Source organism: Hermetia illucens, chromosome 1, assembly GCF_905115235.1.
Source record: "Hermetia illucens chromosome 1, iHerIll2.2.curated.20191125, whole genome shotgun sequence".
In the NCBI taxonomy this organism is placed as follows: domain Eukaryota; kingdom Metazoa; phylum Arthropoda; class Insecta; order Diptera; family Stratiomyidae; genus Hermetia; species Hermetia illucens.
In genome coordinates, this window is record NC_051849.1 from 15334850 (window position 1) to 15354292 (window position 19443).

The 19443-nt window shown below is 42.3% G+C and overlaps 2 protein-coding genes across 3 annotated transcripts in view; one reads left to right on the top strand and one right to left on the bottom strand.

Moving 5' to 3' along the window:
- Positions 1–17683, top strand: part of LOC119646852 (tyrosine decarboxylase) — a 54580-nt gene extending 36897 nt beyond the window's left edge. Inside the window, exons 7-11 of the mRNA XM_038047473.1 lie at positions 3863–4063; positions 4212–4426; positions 4765–4891; positions 16644–17146; positions 17201–17683. Coding sequence (XP_037903401.1) covers positions 3863–4063; positions 4212–4426; positions 4765–4891; positions 16644–17146; positions 17201–17381 — 1227 coding nt within the window. The 3' untranslated portion in view covers positions 17382–17683. The remainder of the gene's footprint in view (positions 1–3862; positions 4064–4211; positions 4427–4764; positions 4892–16643; positions 17147–17200) is intronic.
- The window catches only part of LOC119646854 (ribonuclease P protein subunit p25-like protein), a 152042-nt gene that overhangs the window by 48980 nt on the left and 83619 nt on the right, over positions 1–19443 (bottom strand). Inside the window, exon 1 of one of the 2 annotated variants that reach the window (XM_038047477.1) lies at positions 18037–18252. The exons of the other annotated variant lie outside the window; for it this stretch is intronic. The gene's annotated coding sequence lies outside the window, so the exon portion shown is untranslated. Of the gene's footprint in view, positions 1–18036; positions 18253–19443 lie in introns of those variants that run through there. 2 annotated transcript variants of the gene reach the window in all.

Here is a 19443-nt window from a genome sequence, read left to right on the forward strand (position 1 = left end):
AGCAGTTTCACCAGTCAGCGCAACTGAAGTCGAGGAGACAATAAAACGAATGAAATCGGGGAAAGCAACAGGACCTGACGACATCGCATCTGAGCTCTGGAAAGCGAAGAGCTGGGACCCAACACTGTGGCTCAGTGAATTCTTTAACCGGGCTATTCAGGAAGGAAGAACACCATCTGACTGGCAAGAAAATACCACTGTTCCAATATGGAAAAAGAAAGGTAGCCCAGCAGAATGTTCAAATTACCGTCCGATCCGGTTACTTTCCCATACCATGAAGATTTTTGAACGCATTCTTGACAACCGTATTCGCGAAATCGTTGAAGTAACCGTGAATCAAGCCGGATTTGTCAAGAACTGCGGAACTACTGACGCAATACACGCTGCGCGGTTACTCATGGAGAAACACCGTGAGAAGCATCGCCCTCTTTACATTGCCTTTCTGGATCTAGAGAAAGCGTTTAACCGTGTACCACACGAACTCATCTGGTATGCTTTACGACAACACTTCGTGCCAGAAGAACTCGTGCGCTGGGTTCAATTGCTCTACCACGATCCGAAAAGTAAAGTTCGAAGTATGGCGGGTGTATCAAAACCGCTTCGTGTCTCTGTTGGTGTTCAGCAAGGAAGTGCCCTCTCACCACTCTTCTTTGTCCTTGTTATGGACACCATCACACGAGATATCCAACGTCCAGCGCCCTACACACTGCTTTATGCAGATGATGTTTTCCTAGCATCTGATAGCAAAAATGATCTCGAGCAACTTGTTCAAAAATGGAATGATCGCCTCATGCAACGCGGTCTCAGATTGAATTTAAACAAAACTGAATTTTTGACGACCGATCCCCATGAAACAGGCACAGTCACTGTCAGCGGCAGTGAGCTGCCCAGAACTGAGCGATTTAAATACCTCGGGTCAACGCTAGCAGCCAATGGGGAACTGCGTTATGAAATTGCTTCACGCATTAACGCAACCTGGATGAAGTGGCGTTCCACAACTGGTGTCCTTTGTGATCGACGTATCAACGGACATCTCAAATCTAAAATTTACCGCAATGTCGTCCGTCCAGTCGCTCTCTATGCTTCTGAGTGTTGGCCGACCATAAAAGACAATGAACGGCGTCTTGCGGTAATGGAGACGAAGATGCTACGTTGGACTAGTGGCGTGACACGTTTAAATCACATCCGAAATGAGGATATCCGCGATCGTTATGGGGTTGCACCGATCGTGGAAAAGTTGCGAGAGAGGCGTCTTCGATGGTATGGTCACGCAGTTCGTGCAAATGAGAATTCACTTGCCAAGATTGGTCTGAATATCGAAGTCGATGGTAAACGACCAAAAGGCAGACCTAAGCAACGGTGGCTTGATACGCTGGATGGGGATTTGAAAGCCTCGAGATTGCACCCAGATCAGGCATTCGATAGAGCCAAATGGCGAAGCCGATCACGACGAGCCGACCCCGCTTGTGAACGGGACAAAGGCTGAAGAAGAAGAAGAAGGCTAAACACGTTCCGGCATTTTATACAGACGCTCAAATGGTGTTAAAGTTCCTTACAATCTAAAGACCCCTCAGGAAGTTGATTGATTGACCATTGATATTTAAGTCCTCTTCGCATTTGCAGTTACAATCAGGGATACCAGTTGGAGTTCCAATTCCCGATAAATATGTGGCTGATGTAAAACTAATAAACGATGGAATTGAATATGCTATTTCGACTGCAAAGGGAAAAGCAAGCAAGCAGTAGAAAACATAGCATTTTGAAGAATTTTTACCATTTACCAATCTCAGATCAAAAAAGTTAAACTGTTTTAAAAGACCTAGCATAACAATGAACTTTACAATCCAAATGTAATGATCCGTAGAGTAGTAAAGAGAGAATGGCCAACACCGAAATCTCTCTCGCTCAAATCTTTTCAACTTCAATAGCCGAAAACAATCACACAGACTTCATGGGCAACTATGTTTGACTTCGCTTTATCATCAGAATAATCCAAACCCCTAGCTTCCCTTGTAGCCGGAAAAATAGCCTCTTACGGACGTATCCTTTCACGGTTCTCAAAGAAAATTTTTCGTCAGTTAAGCTACTCAAATCCACCAAAAATCTATTCAACTTTTCTTAGTACCTCGGTCAGCTGCTATCAGCATGTGGTGATCCGAAACAAAGCATATGCAACCTCCACGCGCAGAAGCACCCTTTTTCGTAACACTAAAACGAAATTTCTCTATTGCCTGCGCCGATCCGTTGGTCAAAATGCGTTTAATTGCACGCTAGCATGGGAATGTGCATATCATTGTGATGCTAATAATTAGGAAAAAGAAGTTTCGGGCATTAGATAATATAGCAAGATGAACTTCGAAGCAACCTGCAACTGCATTCGGCATCATTCTTGCTAGAGCCATGCTCGTGGTGGATGTTTTTTTCACATGTATGCTCCACGTGCTTCTTAAAATTGAGTCTGGCATATATCATCATCCCCAAGTATTTGATCGCCGGCTTGTGATGATATGACTCCCATTTCTAGTGCGAACGTAATTTCTCTTCGAGCGCTTAGTGATGAGGACCGCTTCCAACTTTGTCTTCGCAATTCTAGCCCCCCTACATAAACTCCTTTCTTTGGCACAATAGGCATTTGGAGTCACTAATGTCCTCTTTGACAATATGTACGACAGATTGTTCTTTCTGGAGATAGCAATTGCCTCTTCCCACCTTTTTCTAGTACGTCTTTTTTCCTCTTCGATGCCTACTGATTTCCTAGAAGATCCGCATCTTTTTCCCGCACTCCCTCGTTTAGTGACAAGTTGATGACAATACGGTGTCACTTGAATTTCCTGGAATACTATTGGGGCAACACTAATACTAATAGCTATTACCATATTCTTTATAGGTCGATAAACGTTGTGCTTGTCCTTGATTAACTCGGACAGCTTAATTATTTTACCACCAAGTTATGTGAAACACAATTCCTCCGAATCAGGACTCCGCTCTCCATCCAGCCCGACCGGATTACTCTTTTTAAATAGTTCTTCATTTTTGGCATTCCTTGACCTGTCCTCTACTTTTTTTTACGATCTTTGGCATTGGCGGAGATCTAATAGTTAATGAGCTTCTTCTGAATGGACCTTTCTCTTGGTACTGGAGTACCTCCTTGTGTCGCCCTTTTTAAACAAATGCGGTGGATGTTGTTACCCCTTTTGTCGTCCAGCTTTGGGTATTCTAACTTGTTTCGTTCAGGAACCTGTCAAGCCTTTTTATTTCAAGAATGAAGGTGGACAGTTTTTAAGTCCATATTGCAGGCCTAATTAGAGGAGGACGAGAGTGAGGATAACCCCCCGGCTCGCAATTTTTTCGGGGGTTCAGGAGAGGGATTTTAATGGAATAAAGGAATAATACAGTGCCCGCACAATTTTCTCATCGGACCCGGACTTCCTTTTTAGGGTCTTGTGTCTATGTATAATAGTTTGACAGTTTTAGCGGAAGAATTAAAGAATGTACTTGATGACCAGAAAGGTCATGCTTGCCAGTAACTTTCCCAAAGCGGATTCAAATTTTTCCATTCATAATTTATTGGCAATCTATTCTGAATCCAATATAGTGGATATTAATAGGCAGTCATCTGTTCATTTCTTGAACTTCCTTTGAAATAATTTCTCGTGATCTATGTGAAGGTCATGTATCTAATACTGGCTAACACTTAGTAATCTAATTCTAGAAAGGAAAACACATTGACCGCTTTTCAGTAAACGTGAACAACCAAGTTCTCACCCCGACCAAACTAATCACCGATTAGCAGATACAGACTAATTAAATTCATTGTTTAATCTAAACATCTCTGACTCAAATAGAAACAAATTCCACACAGGCTATGGAAGAAGATGAACTCCAAGGTTTGGTGCCATTTTTCGTATCAACGACCCTGGGCACTACTGGATCATGTGCGTTTGATGCTCTCGAAGAAATTGGTGCCGGGATTCATCAGCGATTTCCAGGAGTTTGGCTACACGTGGATGCAGCCTATGCAGGCAACGCCTTTATTTGCCCGGAACTGAAGCCATTGCTGAAGGTAAGTCCCGAACCCGGCATGACGTCCGACTGAACGGAAAAGTATTTCACACCTGCTTTGTTTCATGGCCGTTCTTCTTTTCTCAAACACATTCGAACGTTGTTAACCGACATGCTGGATTGCTAATGGTGCCAATTGGACGCAACAGGGCATCGAATATGCTGATTCATTCAACACAAATCCCAACAAGTGGCTTCTCACGAATTTCGACTGCTCCACGTTGTGGGTGCGAGATCGGATCCGCCTCACATCAGCCCTGGTCGTGGATCCGTTGTATCTGAAACATGGATATTCGGATTCAGCCATTGACTACCGTCACTGGGGAGTTCCATTGAGTAGAAGATTCCGATCTCTCAAGTTGTGGTAAGTACGTGCTAATTGTTGAGGATCAATGAGCTTGAAGCGAGCATTTATATAATGAGGTGTTCTTGGAAAAAGTGCAGATCATATCCTATTGCTGCAGACAGCGCAACGCGAAAAAATCTCACGACATAGATACTGCATTATTTTCCTGTTCGGTATCAGACTATAAATTAATATACTTAACATGAACCCTACCCCCCAACAGAACCTCTCTCCTTCAAGATACTCATGCAATAAGTATCTTGTTCCAACCAATTAATCATCAATTCTTCCATTACTATTCCAATAACACCTTCATGAGTATCTTATATCAATCAACATATATTTTATGGATCCAGGTTCGTTTTAAGAAACTATGGCATAAGTGGATTACAAAAGTACATTCGTCATCACATCACGTTGGCCAAAAAATTTGAACAACTCGTACTCAGAGATAAGCGCTTCGAAATCTGCAATGAAGTCAAGGTAATGTTTAGATACGTCGTTTTCTCCTTACAGGTATTTCTTAGCTTTGTTTTTTTTTTGCTTCCACTATCGATATTGATCGTGCGAATATTTAAGGTGTGTGGTTTCCCCGTAATGACGTTTATAAATAGACCCCACATGGTTCCGCTGCATACTCCGTTCTCATCGCTAAATTTATGCAAATAGGATCATGCTTGATTGCATGTTTGATTTGACAAGATATTGTTAGTTGGAAAGGCAAACATTTAGTAACAAAAGCTTGTTAATGTTCGAATTGGCTGGAAATATTTGACATACCAACCCCCCTCAGAACAGATGCTAATTTCTTGAAACACCAAAAATGGATTCAGAGGAAACCCGTCCAGAGACAATAAACAATGCAGATGCAGTTCCTGACGAGATGCAGATAGTCTTATAATAATTGACGGAACCTGATTTGGGGAGATCTGCTAAAAATAGAATACCAGCATTGGGAATTTGCCGGGATGAATGAGTAACGCAAAGTTTATTAATCAATTTGATTAACATAAACATTTTCTGCACTACGGGAACTGGACTTTATTCTCATATTCAGTTTATCATGTGTGTTTACGGGAGTTAATTGGCACAGAAAAGCTTGAATAAAATATGAATATAGACTCTAATAAGTTAACAGCTAATATTGAAATCATGGATTATGGAATGTGGGCGTTTATATATACATCAGTATTGTAACGAATCGACTTAATCCGTATGGATGAAGATGATCCCACCCGGAAAGTCTATAAGGGCAATATCTATGGTAGGAAAAGAAGACGAGGCAGACCCTGCCTAAGATGGAGCGATGGCGTGGGCCAGGACGCCAGACAGCTTTTAGGGATATCGAATTGGTGGACCTCGGCGCAAAACCGGGATGTCTGGAGTTCCTTATTAAGGCAGGCCTAGACCGGATACCGGTTGTTGCGCCGTTGATGATGATGATGATTGTAACGAATAGTGACTTCCTCTCAATTTGGGGATACAAAGACTGAGAACTGCAAATTTCCGAAAAGATCACCGCCCTCGACATCACATTTAGTGTCATTTTCATTAAATTATCAAAATGTAAGGGGCCTCAGGACTAAGCTGCCTTATGGGGTAGGATAGGCAAACACCTTTGCGCAGTGATGGACTCCCGAAGCGGTACGAAGTGAACCTCTTCGTCAGATAAGTAGCCCACAACCGTTTGTCACATTCTTTTGTGCTAGCTCTCCCGCCTTGGAGAGCCTTCAAATCAGGAAATTCTTTCATGAACAGGAGGGGAGAGGATGAAGGTAACTGATAGTAGTTCGGAGGCCCCAGCTAACCAGTCCATACACCGGTCGAGCTCAATATACGAGGGTAGTTCAATCAGTCTTTAGAATAAAGTATAAAAACAATTTTTTTCAGTAAATTTGTTTTGTGTAAACACAAAACCTTATTAAAATCGGTTTACTGTCTGTCTGTCTGTCCGTCTGTCTGTCTGTGTGTCTTTTTTTTTTTCCATCGTTGGAAGGTGGAAAGGTTCAAAAACCTACTGCTGGCTCCTGCCATACAGTTATGTGAGATTTCTACTCACTAAAACCACCTCCTTCTTCTTCCACTCTCCCCACGGGACTGCTATAAGCATTGCATCGTGGGGCTGGATCAGTTCTTAACTGCGGCGCATTATTGTTCGCTCCCTTTCTTGCTTTCTTCGCAGTTCTTCATGCCTTAGCTGTTGATGAATCATTTTCAGCTCAATTACCACTTGATTCCGTTGATTCCAACATAAACTCCACTATATTTCCAGGTGTTAAGCGCCTGCCTGCGATCGCCTCCAGCCTAGTTCGGTGTGCTGTAAACCTTGGGCACTCAAACACAATATGCTCCGCATTCTCAGCCACGTTACCACATCTTGGGCACCATGGTGACTCGTCGTGTCCAAATCGATAAAGATAAGCCCGATAACCTCCATGTCCACTTAAAAACTGTGTTAGCTCGTAGCTTAGTTCCCCGTGATTCCTTTCCATCCATCTTCGAATGTGTGGAATGATACGGTAGGTCTAACGGCCAGTTTGTGCCTCGTTTCATCTCTTTTGCCATTTTGCGATGGATTCTCGCCGTGCTAGTTGCCGTCGAAATACAATAGATTCCCCGATTGCCCAAACTGGAGCTGCGTAGAGTAGCACGGAACTAACTACCCTTGAAATAAGACGACGTCAACTTTGTCTTGGTCCACCAATGTTCGGTAGTATCCTCGAGATCGTTACAGCGATGGAAAATGCTTTAGTTGCAGCGCACTCAATGTGTTTTTTAAAGTTGAGCCTTTTGTCAATCATTACTCCCAAATATTTATGCGACTCTTGGGAGTAAATTGTTTTTTCACCAACTTTAATTTTCACGGTCGTGTCTTTCCTTCTTTTGCTGATTAGCACTAGTTCCGTTTTATGTTCAGCAAGTGATAGACCGGACTTTTTCAACCAGGAATTGATCTCCCATATCGCTTCATTTGCATAGATTTCGATCTCGTCTAAGCGTTTTGCCACTATTGTTACCCCGATATCGTCCGCAAAGCCAATAGTTGTTGCGCCGTTAGGAAGGCGTAGCGTCAGCACTCCATTGTACATAATTAACCACAGTAAGGGACCTAAGACAGACCCCTGTGGTACGCCGCACGTCATTGGGAATAATTTCTCTCCATCGTCCGAATCGCAAGAAGAAATGCAACCACGATGCGTACAATGTACTTTGGAGCCTGTAGTTTGGTTAGAGCCTCTTCGATTTTCGTCCACTTTGCAGTGTTGAATGAATTTTTTACATCGAGTGTCACCACTGCGCAGTTTCGGAATAAGTATCAACTTTTGCAGCTTCCATTTCTCGGGGAATTCTCCTTCTCTAAGGCATGCCGTAAAAACTTTGGCAAACATACCTGGTGCTGACCTGGCTGCCACTTTCAGGGCGATATTCGGGATTCCATCTGGCCCTGGGGTCTTATTTTCAGCAAACTTCCTTGCTGCATCAAAAATTTCCTCTTCTACCACTTCAGGAATTTCGTCGGCTTGAGGCAGATTTGTGTAGTTCACATCCTCTGGGAAGAGAGTGTCCACTATGTTTTATAGTAATTTTGGACAGGCAACAGGGACAGGAGCGCTTGCCTTTCAGTGATGACATTACAGACCTGTAGGCGCCACCCCATGGATCAGAATCAGCTTCGGTACACATCCGCTTGAAATGTTCGGATTTGCTCTTCGTGATAGCTACTTGCAATTTTTTCCTCGCGTTCTTGTATTGCATGTGTAGCTCAACGAATTCAGGTTGACTTCTCCTGCGCTGGGAGCATCTCCTAGCTCTGAGGCAATTTTTCCGACATTCCTCAATTTCTGAATTCCACCAGAAATTGGGATTTCGTTTTCGGAAAGCGCTACGACGTGGCAGAGAAGCATCACATGCCCGCTGCAATTTTTCCGCGACCTGTAAAGCTTTTTCTTGTGCGCTTCCCGATAATAATGTGTCATCTAGAAGTACCTCCTTGAACATTTCTTCATCGAATTTGTTAGTTACCCTGCTCATCGTTATTCTTTTTGGTGGCTTCATATAATTCCTACGCGAGGTTTGGAAGACAATAGCCTGATGATCGCTGTGTGTGTACTCTTCGCTAACATGCCACTGCAAGTCTTTGATAAGGGTCTCCGGTATGTGTTGGCTCCTCCAGAGTTCGCAAGTACGACATTTAGACGCGAGAATGTCTCCAGCAGTATTTGCCCCCTTGCATTTGTTTTTCTGCTTCCTCATTCTTCATGAGTTGAAATCACCGGCAATTACTTTGTGATTATAGCGCCTGGCATCAAAGGATAATTTATCAAGCAACAAGATGAATTCCTCCAGCGTGAGGCTTGGGGCTGCGTAACAACTATAGTTGTATATACCTCCTATTTTGGCACGTGTAAATCCGTTCTCTGGATGTCTGTCTGTCTGTCTGTCTGTCCGTCACACACATTTTTCTCGGAGACGGTTATAGCAATTGACACCAAATTTGGTAGAAAGGTGGGAACTGTAAATGCTCACGCATACAGTGAATTACATCCTTTTACGTCGAATTTAAGGGGGGGGAGGGGTGGTCCCCATACATGCATCAAATATAGTCATGTGGGGTATCAAATTAAAGGTCTCGATTAGTACTTTTCAAAGCCGATCTTAGTTTTGACATTCGTTGGAAGGGTGGGGAGCGCGAGGGTTTGAAAGTGATCACTTCTTTAAGAGGGCCATTCTCAGAAACTACCAAACCGAAAAATCTGAAAAAAATCCACTATATAGTGCCTGGCATCCACTATATAGTGCCTGGTCTCCGAAATACCTTCCATGCCGATATCTGTTTAAATAAAGTTAATAATAGTACTATAATTTTTTGTAACTTGTTAGAAACCCCCCTCAAGTTCATCCTAGTACCATGAAATTTTGCAGTGATATAGGCTATAATATAGAGCATGATCTTACCAAGTTTGGTGGATATCGCACTATTACTAACAAAGTTATAATACCTCAAAATTGTTGCTTCTTTGAAAATTGAAGACTATGAATGTCAATATCATCCGAAAGTGGATACTCTCACATAATATATGGATATATTACGTGCTACGTACTTAGAAATACACAAAACCTTTCGTACCTGAAGCGTCCAGCTTCCGGTTTCCCGACTTGTTTCAAGTTTGGAAATAAGGAAAAGTCATTGGGGGCTAAATCTGGTGAATACGATGGGTGTTCGACGAATTCAAATTTTAATTCTTCAATTTTAGCCATTGAAACGAAGCACGTGTGAACTCGGGCGTTGTCGTGATGAAAAAGAATTTTTTGTGTCGTCTTTTTTTTTAATTTCATCGTTCAGCTGCCCTAATAATGATGCATAATACTCACCGGTAATTGTTTTACCCTTCTCCAAGTAGTCAATAAGGATAATTCCACGGGCATTCCAAAAAACTGTAGCCATAACCTTACGAGCTGACTTTACGGTCTTCGCCTTCTTTGGAGCTAGTTCACCCGTGCCGATCCACTGTTTTGACTGCTCCTTCATCTCAGGAGTGTAGTGGTGTATCCATGTTTCATCCACAGTCACAAACCGATGAAAGAATTCCTCAGGATTCCAACTTATGCGCGCCAAAAGAGCCTCAGAGGTGACCACTCTATTTCGTTTATTCTCAGCTGAGAGCAAACGCGGCACCTATCTTGCTGATAGCTTTCTCATGCCTAATTGAAAAAACTGTACCTCTTGATATCCCTGTGCCCACAGCTAACTCACTCACTTTTAATCTTCTATCCTTCAACACCATATCGTGGATTTGATTGATGATTTCGGGAGTAGTCACTTCTACGGGCCTTCTTGAACGTGGTTCGTCACTTGTTGATTTACGACCATGCTTAAGTTCATTTACCCAATTATAAAGCGTTGCTAAGGCGGGGGCAGATGTGCCATGAACTGAGTGTAATTCATTTTTTATCTCATATGGAGTTAAGCCCTTTAAATGAAAATATTTTATTACCGCTCTGAACTCGTTTTTTTCCATTTTTTTAAGAAGCAATTTTTTTTCAATTGATTATAAAAACACGTAAACTCAGAAGATGTGGACTGTGACTGCACTATATATCTAGTCGGGAGTGGTGCTGACTAAAAACAGATGATTTAGGACGATTCGCGTGCCATCCGTTGGTCATTCTAAGGACTTATTAAACTACCCTCGTACTTTCCAACAATGAGAACCCGAACGCAATGCCCAGCATGGCTCCACTCCTTAACATCTCTCTGGCAATGTTATCTAAATACACCTACCTTGTTTTTGTATAAAATTGTTGATGAGTCCCACCTTCCACAAGAAAAAAAAGTTGTGATCAGCGTCGTCCACAAACCCATAGTAAAACATACAGCCAGGAAATTGTACCTTGCCAATCTCGTATCGATAAGACTGAAAATTTTCGTGCCCACTTAGGAACTGGGTTTCATCATGCTTTCCCTTTAGCCACGCACCCAAGTTGTCAATGCCAGGAGAGTTGCCACTCATTGTCGTTCTTCACGAGCAATAACCTCTTTCGAGTCTTAAAGCCATATAGGCTTTACGCTCCTTAGCAAGAAGGATAATGCGATCACTATGACATTCGGTCCAGAAGCAGTGCGATAGGCAGACAGCACAGGCAAAGCTCTCTATCTATGTACTTGTACAAAACGCTTAAGATATACCTCCTTGCCAAGAACATCAGCCCACGCCTATCGATATTTAAAACAGGGTTGGGATTCTCTTTTTCGTAAGGATGTCTATTTCGATTTTTTCCAGCGCCAGGCTGAAACCATGAGCAGTCATCAATCCGCTTACCCATCGCATCAATGTATCAACTCTGCTTTGCGAATATTAAACAGTGCCTCCGACAATATCATCCGCATTACCGGCCAAGTGCGACTGTTCATATCGAGTCTTTGCAGGCTATCATAAGAAGCGGAACCCTCGACGTTATCTCCATCCTCCTCTGATCCTCTAGTGTCTGATAGAACAGGGAGCGGTTTCGCAGATAATCCCCCAATATCCGTAAGAGATAGCTTGGCACGTGGAGTGCATTGTCTAGTATACCTAAAATATGTTTCCATCTGACAGAATTAAGAGGGAAGTACAGCGTAGAAGGGTCTAAATGAGGTCGATTTTCGGAAGCAAAGCAAGGCTAAAATTGCCAAATTAGGTATTTATTGTTTAAACTGAATTATTGGCCACATCTTTGATTTCAATTTAAAAAAAGAGCTTCCCAGCCCCTCCCCAGCCTCCTCTATGTCACAAAACCGCTTAACGTAGACGAACGAACGATTGCAGCCCTCCGATTGGTCTGAAACATAAAAACCAAAATTCGTAGTACTCAGGACACTTGTAATTATCGTAAAAGTTCACACAAGAATGGCATTTGTTAGCTGTTCTTTTCCCTTATTTTTACGCCCTGAGGAGCGTCCGCCGGCTTCAAAAAACGGCATTTTAAGATAAATCGATTTAAAAAAGCGGAGAATTATTTATGAAAACTTGATTAAAACGATTCTTACCAGTCTAAATCAGTTCCAGGACCGTACAATACTTCGTCCGCTTCGATGGCTTCCTCCTGGGCTCTTCTCTCGGCTTCTCTAAGGGAGATCCTCGCTTCTTTTGTTACAGCTACTGCTTGGGCTTCTGGCTTTGCAATTTTTTCTGCATTTTTCTTTTCCATTGCATTGAAGCATTGGCTTCCTATAGTCACATCTAACTCTTCCATGATTTTCATGAGAGCGAAGTGCCCTTCATTGAACAGGCAGACAGCAATATTACAAGCAGTTTCAACTACCACTTTGCCATTGAACATTTAAATTGACATCCTGGCGCTTCTATTCTTAATTTTTTGCCATAGCCCAGTGCCGGCCACACCATGAAGTTTCACCTTGCGGGCAGTAAAAGTGCTAAGGGTCATTGTCAGTTGAGACACGGTGGTAATAGGTGGCCATTATGGCCTTCCTCTTTTAATAATAATAATCGTTGGCACAACAATCCATATTGGATCAGGGCCTTGAAGTGTGTTAGAGCACTTCATTCAAGACCGTAACGGTACACTACAGTAGACTGTAGGAGGCAATGTGGTCAGCATTGCGCTCGCCCGAGATTATTACCCTGATTTGACTCAGGTACTCATTCACAGCTGAGTCGACTGGTATCCGACGTCAAATCACGATACAAATCCCACTGTCGCCAGCGAGATTTGAACCGCGACCTTCCGTACGACAGCCTTGTGCTCTAACCACTCAGCTATCCGGACACTTTCCTCTTTTCTTCTACGAAAGGTACCATCCATGAAGCTGAGCAGCTGTCTGCCACTGTTTGATGAAGCGCATCCACGCATCTACTGTGGATCGCTCTGCTCTAAAATCAAACCGTCTTAGGGATAAATTTTCGGCGGCACCTATTGCTTCACAGATTGTACTCCTAATGAACTTTCCGAACACCTTCCCGGCCGTATAAATCATACAAAGTGGCTGGCATGCAGATGCCACCTAGGGTCGATTTTACCTCGCTACGTTCCAACGGGAGAGAAAAATGTCCTCCTGACCGATGTTGTAACATCAGTTTGTATACCTCTCAGGGATACCATCGGGTCCTGGCGCCTTCTTGTTTTTCATAAGAAATGGCTGCCTCGGCGTCTGTTTATCACGCTGTGCAGATTCTTTTTCGCTGATCTGTACTCTGTCATTGTGCTGCATGCCTCCTTCCGGTGATGTAGACATTGTGACACTCTTTCGGGAGCTCCGAAATTCCCACCATCCACCAATACATAGAAGGTTTGCAACGTCTCACTGCCATCCTGGGCATGGAAGCTCCGTAGGCTGCCGTTCCACCTGCTCTAATAGCTTCGACATATCTTCCGATGTTCATCTTCGTAACTGTCCACGCAAGAGAAGAGTTCCGGTCTGATGCACACCGATAGGTGGCGTCAACCACTATGAACGCGATGTATTGATGATTGCTTGGCAAGTAGTCTTTCAGAACTCGCCAGCCTTCCACCAATATACCAGTGATTCTGACGCAAAGATTACACTGGGAATACGTACTACGCGGCTTTGGCGCCGAAACAGTGATCTAGATCCGGCGTTTAAAACTACGAGCCTTCAGGAGTCTGGGTGGGGAATACCATATTCAAGTGCCCTAACATTGAAGTCTCTCCCAAACTAGGATCCGCCTCTCAGCGCCTAAGACAACGTCCTCCAGAACATCAACCCTACGTCAAATTCCGGCATCGTCTTATTCGATGTTAAATAAACAGTGAAAAACATTATCCCTAGACACCGATTCCAAACAATGCTATCCCCTCGGCCTTAGACAAAATACTAAAGCGTTTGTCGTCCCGAATCTAGATGGGAGCAATACTAGACAAGTCAAGGTACAAGTACTGATAGAAGTATTGATTAGTGGCGGTTTGGCAGTGGACAGATTACACTTTAAAAAGGTTGAAAACTGCAGTGTAGACTATACCAAGCAATCTGATGTACTAACCCAATGACCGACATGTGGGTCCCCAAGGCGGAGAACAAGGAGTGCAAGCTTCCGGGAGAGACCGGAGGCACAGTCCGGCGAACTGGCAATAATGGCGCGTAGGTTAGTCATTAATATTGTGTGGCTGTGAATGTATCTATGGGAGGATGTAAAACTCAATCGGCTAATCCTTTACGAAAAGTTTGACATCATTAATCTCATTTGGCAGAAATGCTGCGTTAATTTTTGCTAGTCCTTACTAGAGAAAACAATGCTAAAAACACTCTCAACAGACTGCATCAACATACTCGTATATAATTCAATCTTGAGACCCAAAAGGATACCATTTTTGGGCCAGACAGGAAATATTATAACTAGCACGGGACAAAGGCTGAAGAAAAAGAAAGAGATCAACACAAGGTTGCCTCTCCCAACGATATAACCTTTTAAATGCTCGTTATATCCTCGGAAGACTTGCAAAAGAGACCGATTATATATTATATTATGGAAGCTGTCAGGCTATACTGATGGGACTGTCATAGGAAAGAGAATAGAGAGAAAAGTTTAAAAGGAGACTAGGATTGAAGTTTAACCAAATCTGCAGAAAGAAAGGTCGTAGAAACGTAGTTTCGATGTCTGATTTTTCGATCAAGGACTTAATCGACAAATCTGAGGTACATCGAATTTTCTAGGCCCATTGCAACAGAGCGTACATCAGGCAGAGAAAGCACGAAAATTTCTGACAACCTCAGATTGAAGGCATAGGAGCAATCGTCACCAAGGGAAAGACGTAAAATAAGTTCGTCTTTGTCGTGTGTAATGTAATGAGTACTAAATCAGCTTTAATCTATACAGCGAACTGCGCCTGCAACTCATGAGTGGTTGCACTTAGATGCATATTTATCTGTAAAATTTCTTGACTTTTTCCAATTTTTATCGGAACACTGGACCCCGCCCGAGCCCGTAGTGTGTGCAACACTCTCATCAAATACACACCACGATCACCGCAGACTTCCTGTGTCACTGTGGGCTTCTTGTGGATACGCCGTATAGTTCCTTGAAAGATCTTTTAGATCGTCAGGGAAAATTTCAACATGCGCAAACAACAACAATCTTTCTATCATTTTTGAAGACATTGTTGATCCACGCATTTGCGCACTCCTTCAAAAATACCGCAACAGTACAAGCGAATGTAGTATATCCCAGCTAGTCAAGCATCATGTTCAGCACCATTTAGACACTATGGTACTGCCTTCCCAATCTTCTCAAAACTGTGTCCTTTTCTACCCCAGAAGCTCGCTCGCTGGCCCGAAAACGAACGACAAATTAATTAAATAGGATATATGTCACCAAGGTTTACCACCAAAACCCTGCAGATGACTTTTGGCCTATGCAATCCACACCACGAACACATTTTTCAAATCCTCCTTCACAATGGCCTAGTTCTCAGCGTTGAAAAATGCAGATTTCTCTCTTTCTCCAGCAGCAAGAAAATTTATAGACCACTACATCACCCTTGATGGGATACAAACCGACAAGGTGCACTTTTGGCATTCCCTAGACACGGTGCCCCCCTAGCCGTATTCGTCGATGACTCAGACATCACCAGGTGAATGATAGTGAACCGAAGTTGGGATTATTTTCAGAACAGTTGAATCACGCTTAACGGAATTACAGCCCCTACGATCGTGAATCACTAGCCACGTATCTGAGCATTAAGTACTTCCGTTTTCCCCTGAAGGCAGCCGGTCACTTTGTTCACGGACCACAACGACCTGACGAAGTGTCTCCGCCCCAACTTCGGCACTTAACTTTCATCAGCCAGTTTACAAAAAAGTGTTTGGTTCGGTACACTATCCTGCACACCCCGACATTCAAACAACGAACTGACTAGTCTCCAGCAAGTATTTCTGGCTGACTACCCGGCGTCCTGCCCTCATCAAAAGAGGTGAGGTTGGAGAGACCTGGTTGTTCCGCCTGCAACGGGAGGAGGTAATCAAATTAAAGTCGCCACGTTCTGGTGAGGACTGACGCCACCCCCCAAGCCACCACACGAGGACCTCAACCGTGTGGAGCACGATCTCCTTGGGCAGACTGAACTCTTTCCGGCAGACGGCATCGGAAGAAAGCCTGAGCTCGATTTCAACCTCATGTGTTGTATCAAATGAAAGGCATCGGTTAGTGCTTTTTGAAGCCGAAAATGTGAGGAGTGCAGAGGGTCGAAAGTGATCCTTTCTTCAACGGATCAATAAAAACTGCTTGTCAATGAGATGTGGCGGCACATCGGAGGCGTGAACCTAAGGGCCAACATGAATTCGCCTCCACCGCTGTATTCAATGGCCGCAGAAAGAGCTGACGAGACATGCGACTGGGACGAAAAATGTCAAGAATGACAGTCTTTTGGGTCAACAGAGGGAGTCACGTCCGCCGACCGGAGAGAAAGAAAAAAGAAATTTAATGTGAACGGATTGAAGATATTGGAAGTTAAAATATATTTCCGTGATATTGTTATTAACATAAAAATGTTTAAATTAAAAGACGCTAAAAGATGTACAACTTGATTTTAAAGTTTTCAGTAACAAAAATCGGTAGCACAATTTATGATAATTATTTCAAACCATTATTACGTATTCATCATTCCCCAATTAGTTCCACATATGAAATATACTATAATAGAGCCAAGCAATTGTTCGACTATTCTCACCACATCTATTCATCCCAATTTAATGACCATTTATTTCTGAAACTAATTTCAGCTTGGGCTGGTATGTTTTCGCCTAATAGGAACCGATAAGCTTAACGAGAAACTACTGAGTGCAATTAATGCATCAGGCAAGCTCCACATGGTCCCAGCCTCGGTTAACGATAAATACATTATCCGATTTTGTGCTGTAGCTCAAAATGCCACCGAAGAAGATATCGATTACGCTTGGGACGTTATTCAAGATTTCGCTGCTGAAATCCTGGAAAAGGAGCAAGCTGATGAACTCACCGAGATTATGGACCGAAAACGAAAGGAAACATTGGCACAGAAACGATCATTTTTCGTTCGCATGGTCAGTGATCCGAAAATCTATAATCCTGCAATCAATAAAGCTGGAACACCGAGGTTGTCTGCAGATATTATATCTCCTGTTCAAGATGGTGCGCCAACCATTCAGACTCCTGCACGTAGTACAGGCTCAACATGGATTAGTTGGCCTTTGGCATTTTTATTTAATAGTGATAATGATGGGCCGAAAAGCAATGTTTCTTTGAGGTAAGAGAGTGTGATAAGATGAAATAACTTTTAATTGATTAAAATTCGATTTAGATTCCGACATTTGGACACAAATGTTCGTCTATCGACTTCAAGGCGCAATTCAGGGAGTGGCGGTGGTTCGTCTCCTTCACCAGATAATGAGCAAAACAACAGTGGCTCGACTAATAATAAATCACCAAAACGATCTCCGATTTTGATGCGAAAACGAGGATCATCACCAAGCAATAAATAGAAAGATTTCAAGATTCTTTTATAAAAGTATCTGTAAATTTAATAATAGTTCGCAGTTACGTAATGCAATACAGGTCGGTGGCGTCTGATTTTTCAAAGTTATTTTCTCTTTTACCTGCCTAAATGAAAAACAGTTTGGAGATCTATTTAAGCTACGCCTACATACGATTAAACTTTCTCAACTTTCAATAAAAGCACGTACTCAATAAAATTAATATTAGAAATATAATAGATCCAGATTTCAGATAAATAACGTTAGCGTAGATAGTCATATTCATGTGATTGAAATTCTAATTATCTGAATGTCTTACGTATTATAACAAACTAATCAAATAAATTAATTCAATTACTTGGTAAATAAACATTTCCTCAAATTTTGAGCGTAGTAGCTGAAGCATTACTTTCAAAAATTATTAATATAGTTGCCATTAGCACATAGTTAAGTACTCCCACAAAAAATATTAAAAATACCCAAGAAATCTTCCAATTCATTAAAACAGAAAATTGCTCTCTCATGACTCTAAGTGTTCAGCAATTCAAGCAATCTTATCCCCTTACAACCCAGAATATTAGATAAGCGTGAAAAGCATTAACAACCTATGTATGTACTCGAAATTCTTCCATGCCCAAATAAGTCTAAAAATGCCAGAGATTACCTCACGCCTCCATCAAAAGGTGGTAATTCCAAAATCCACAAAACTTCGGCACAATCCAGTCACCCTTACACCTGGAACCTCACTTCCGTATATCTTTATCGCATGGACACAGAATTCCGTCAACATTTAAATAGACATTAAAAAGATAGAAAGATAATAGATAGAACTCTTGTCCACTACTCCATGCTTATATACATAATTGGGAGAATATAACATGAAATTACTTTTGAAGCACGACAAAGACTGGGTCTGGGATTCCCCTGACCAAATTCGAAAAATTTCCCACAACTTTTTTTCTAGCCTTTGCAGCGAAATTCGTACTAATTCGCGAAGAGGATGCACGTAAAAACTGCTTCTCACCTGAAGGCGGCAACGAGGTGAGATTGACGAAAAACACGAAATGTTTACAATTGAAATTAGATTTTGTTGATTTTCAGCACCGGGGCCATGATGACGATGATGGACTTTGCGCTGGGTTGGCTTAATTGAGTTCAATGGAGGATAAATTAGAAACTGAATTTTTATGATATTCTGTTTTTGTGTTTGATCAACATTAAGACAGGTTATGATGGATTAGAAGTTTTGTTTACATTTTTTTATTTACCAATATTTCAAGGGATAGGTAAAAACGGAGAAGATCAATTCTGTAATAATAATATTTATGGTTTTTCAACGTGTAATGTTTGGAACTTCATTCATTTGAACGTCATTTATCTAACCAATACAGCAATTATCACAATTTGATCACATGTCTCTATAACGAATTCTAATACAAAAAGACTGATTGGAATTTGACGTTATAAAACTTAACTTGGCCTCCTCTGGCCAGCGGACGAAACTTGAGACCCTGTGAGACAGTTGGCAAATGTCGTTATTGACATTTGTTCCCCAGTCTCATGTCAGGCCGTCAGCTGTTCCCCAGTGGTGAAGGCAAATCCACAATGGTAACCAGGTTCGCGCCTCCGATGTGTGCTACAACAACAGTTTCAATCAGGATCAAAAATCGGTTGACAAGCAGATTGACTACTACAAAAGATAAAACGAATTTAAAGAAAAATGCGACATTCATCAAACATATTGTCCCTACTGACTGATTGGCATCAGATTTCAAAAGCATTCAAAAGAAGCAAACGTATTCGTTGAAACAGACAAGCCAAACAGTGTCAAATCGACATCCATAGTAGTATTTCGTCGATCTAACCGGCCAAAACCCTATTTCTTAGAAACTGCCTGGGGACAAGCAGTGCACTCCAGGATAGACTGACGCGGAACATACCTCCATGAGGCCAACCTATCTCTCTCTGAGGATGCACTGTCTCTCCTCTGGGGCGGTGCGTCGTTTTTCAGAGGCCAAGTCTTTCGTCTACCAAGATCGTTAGTGAGTGGTAATAGTCACACCCTGTACAA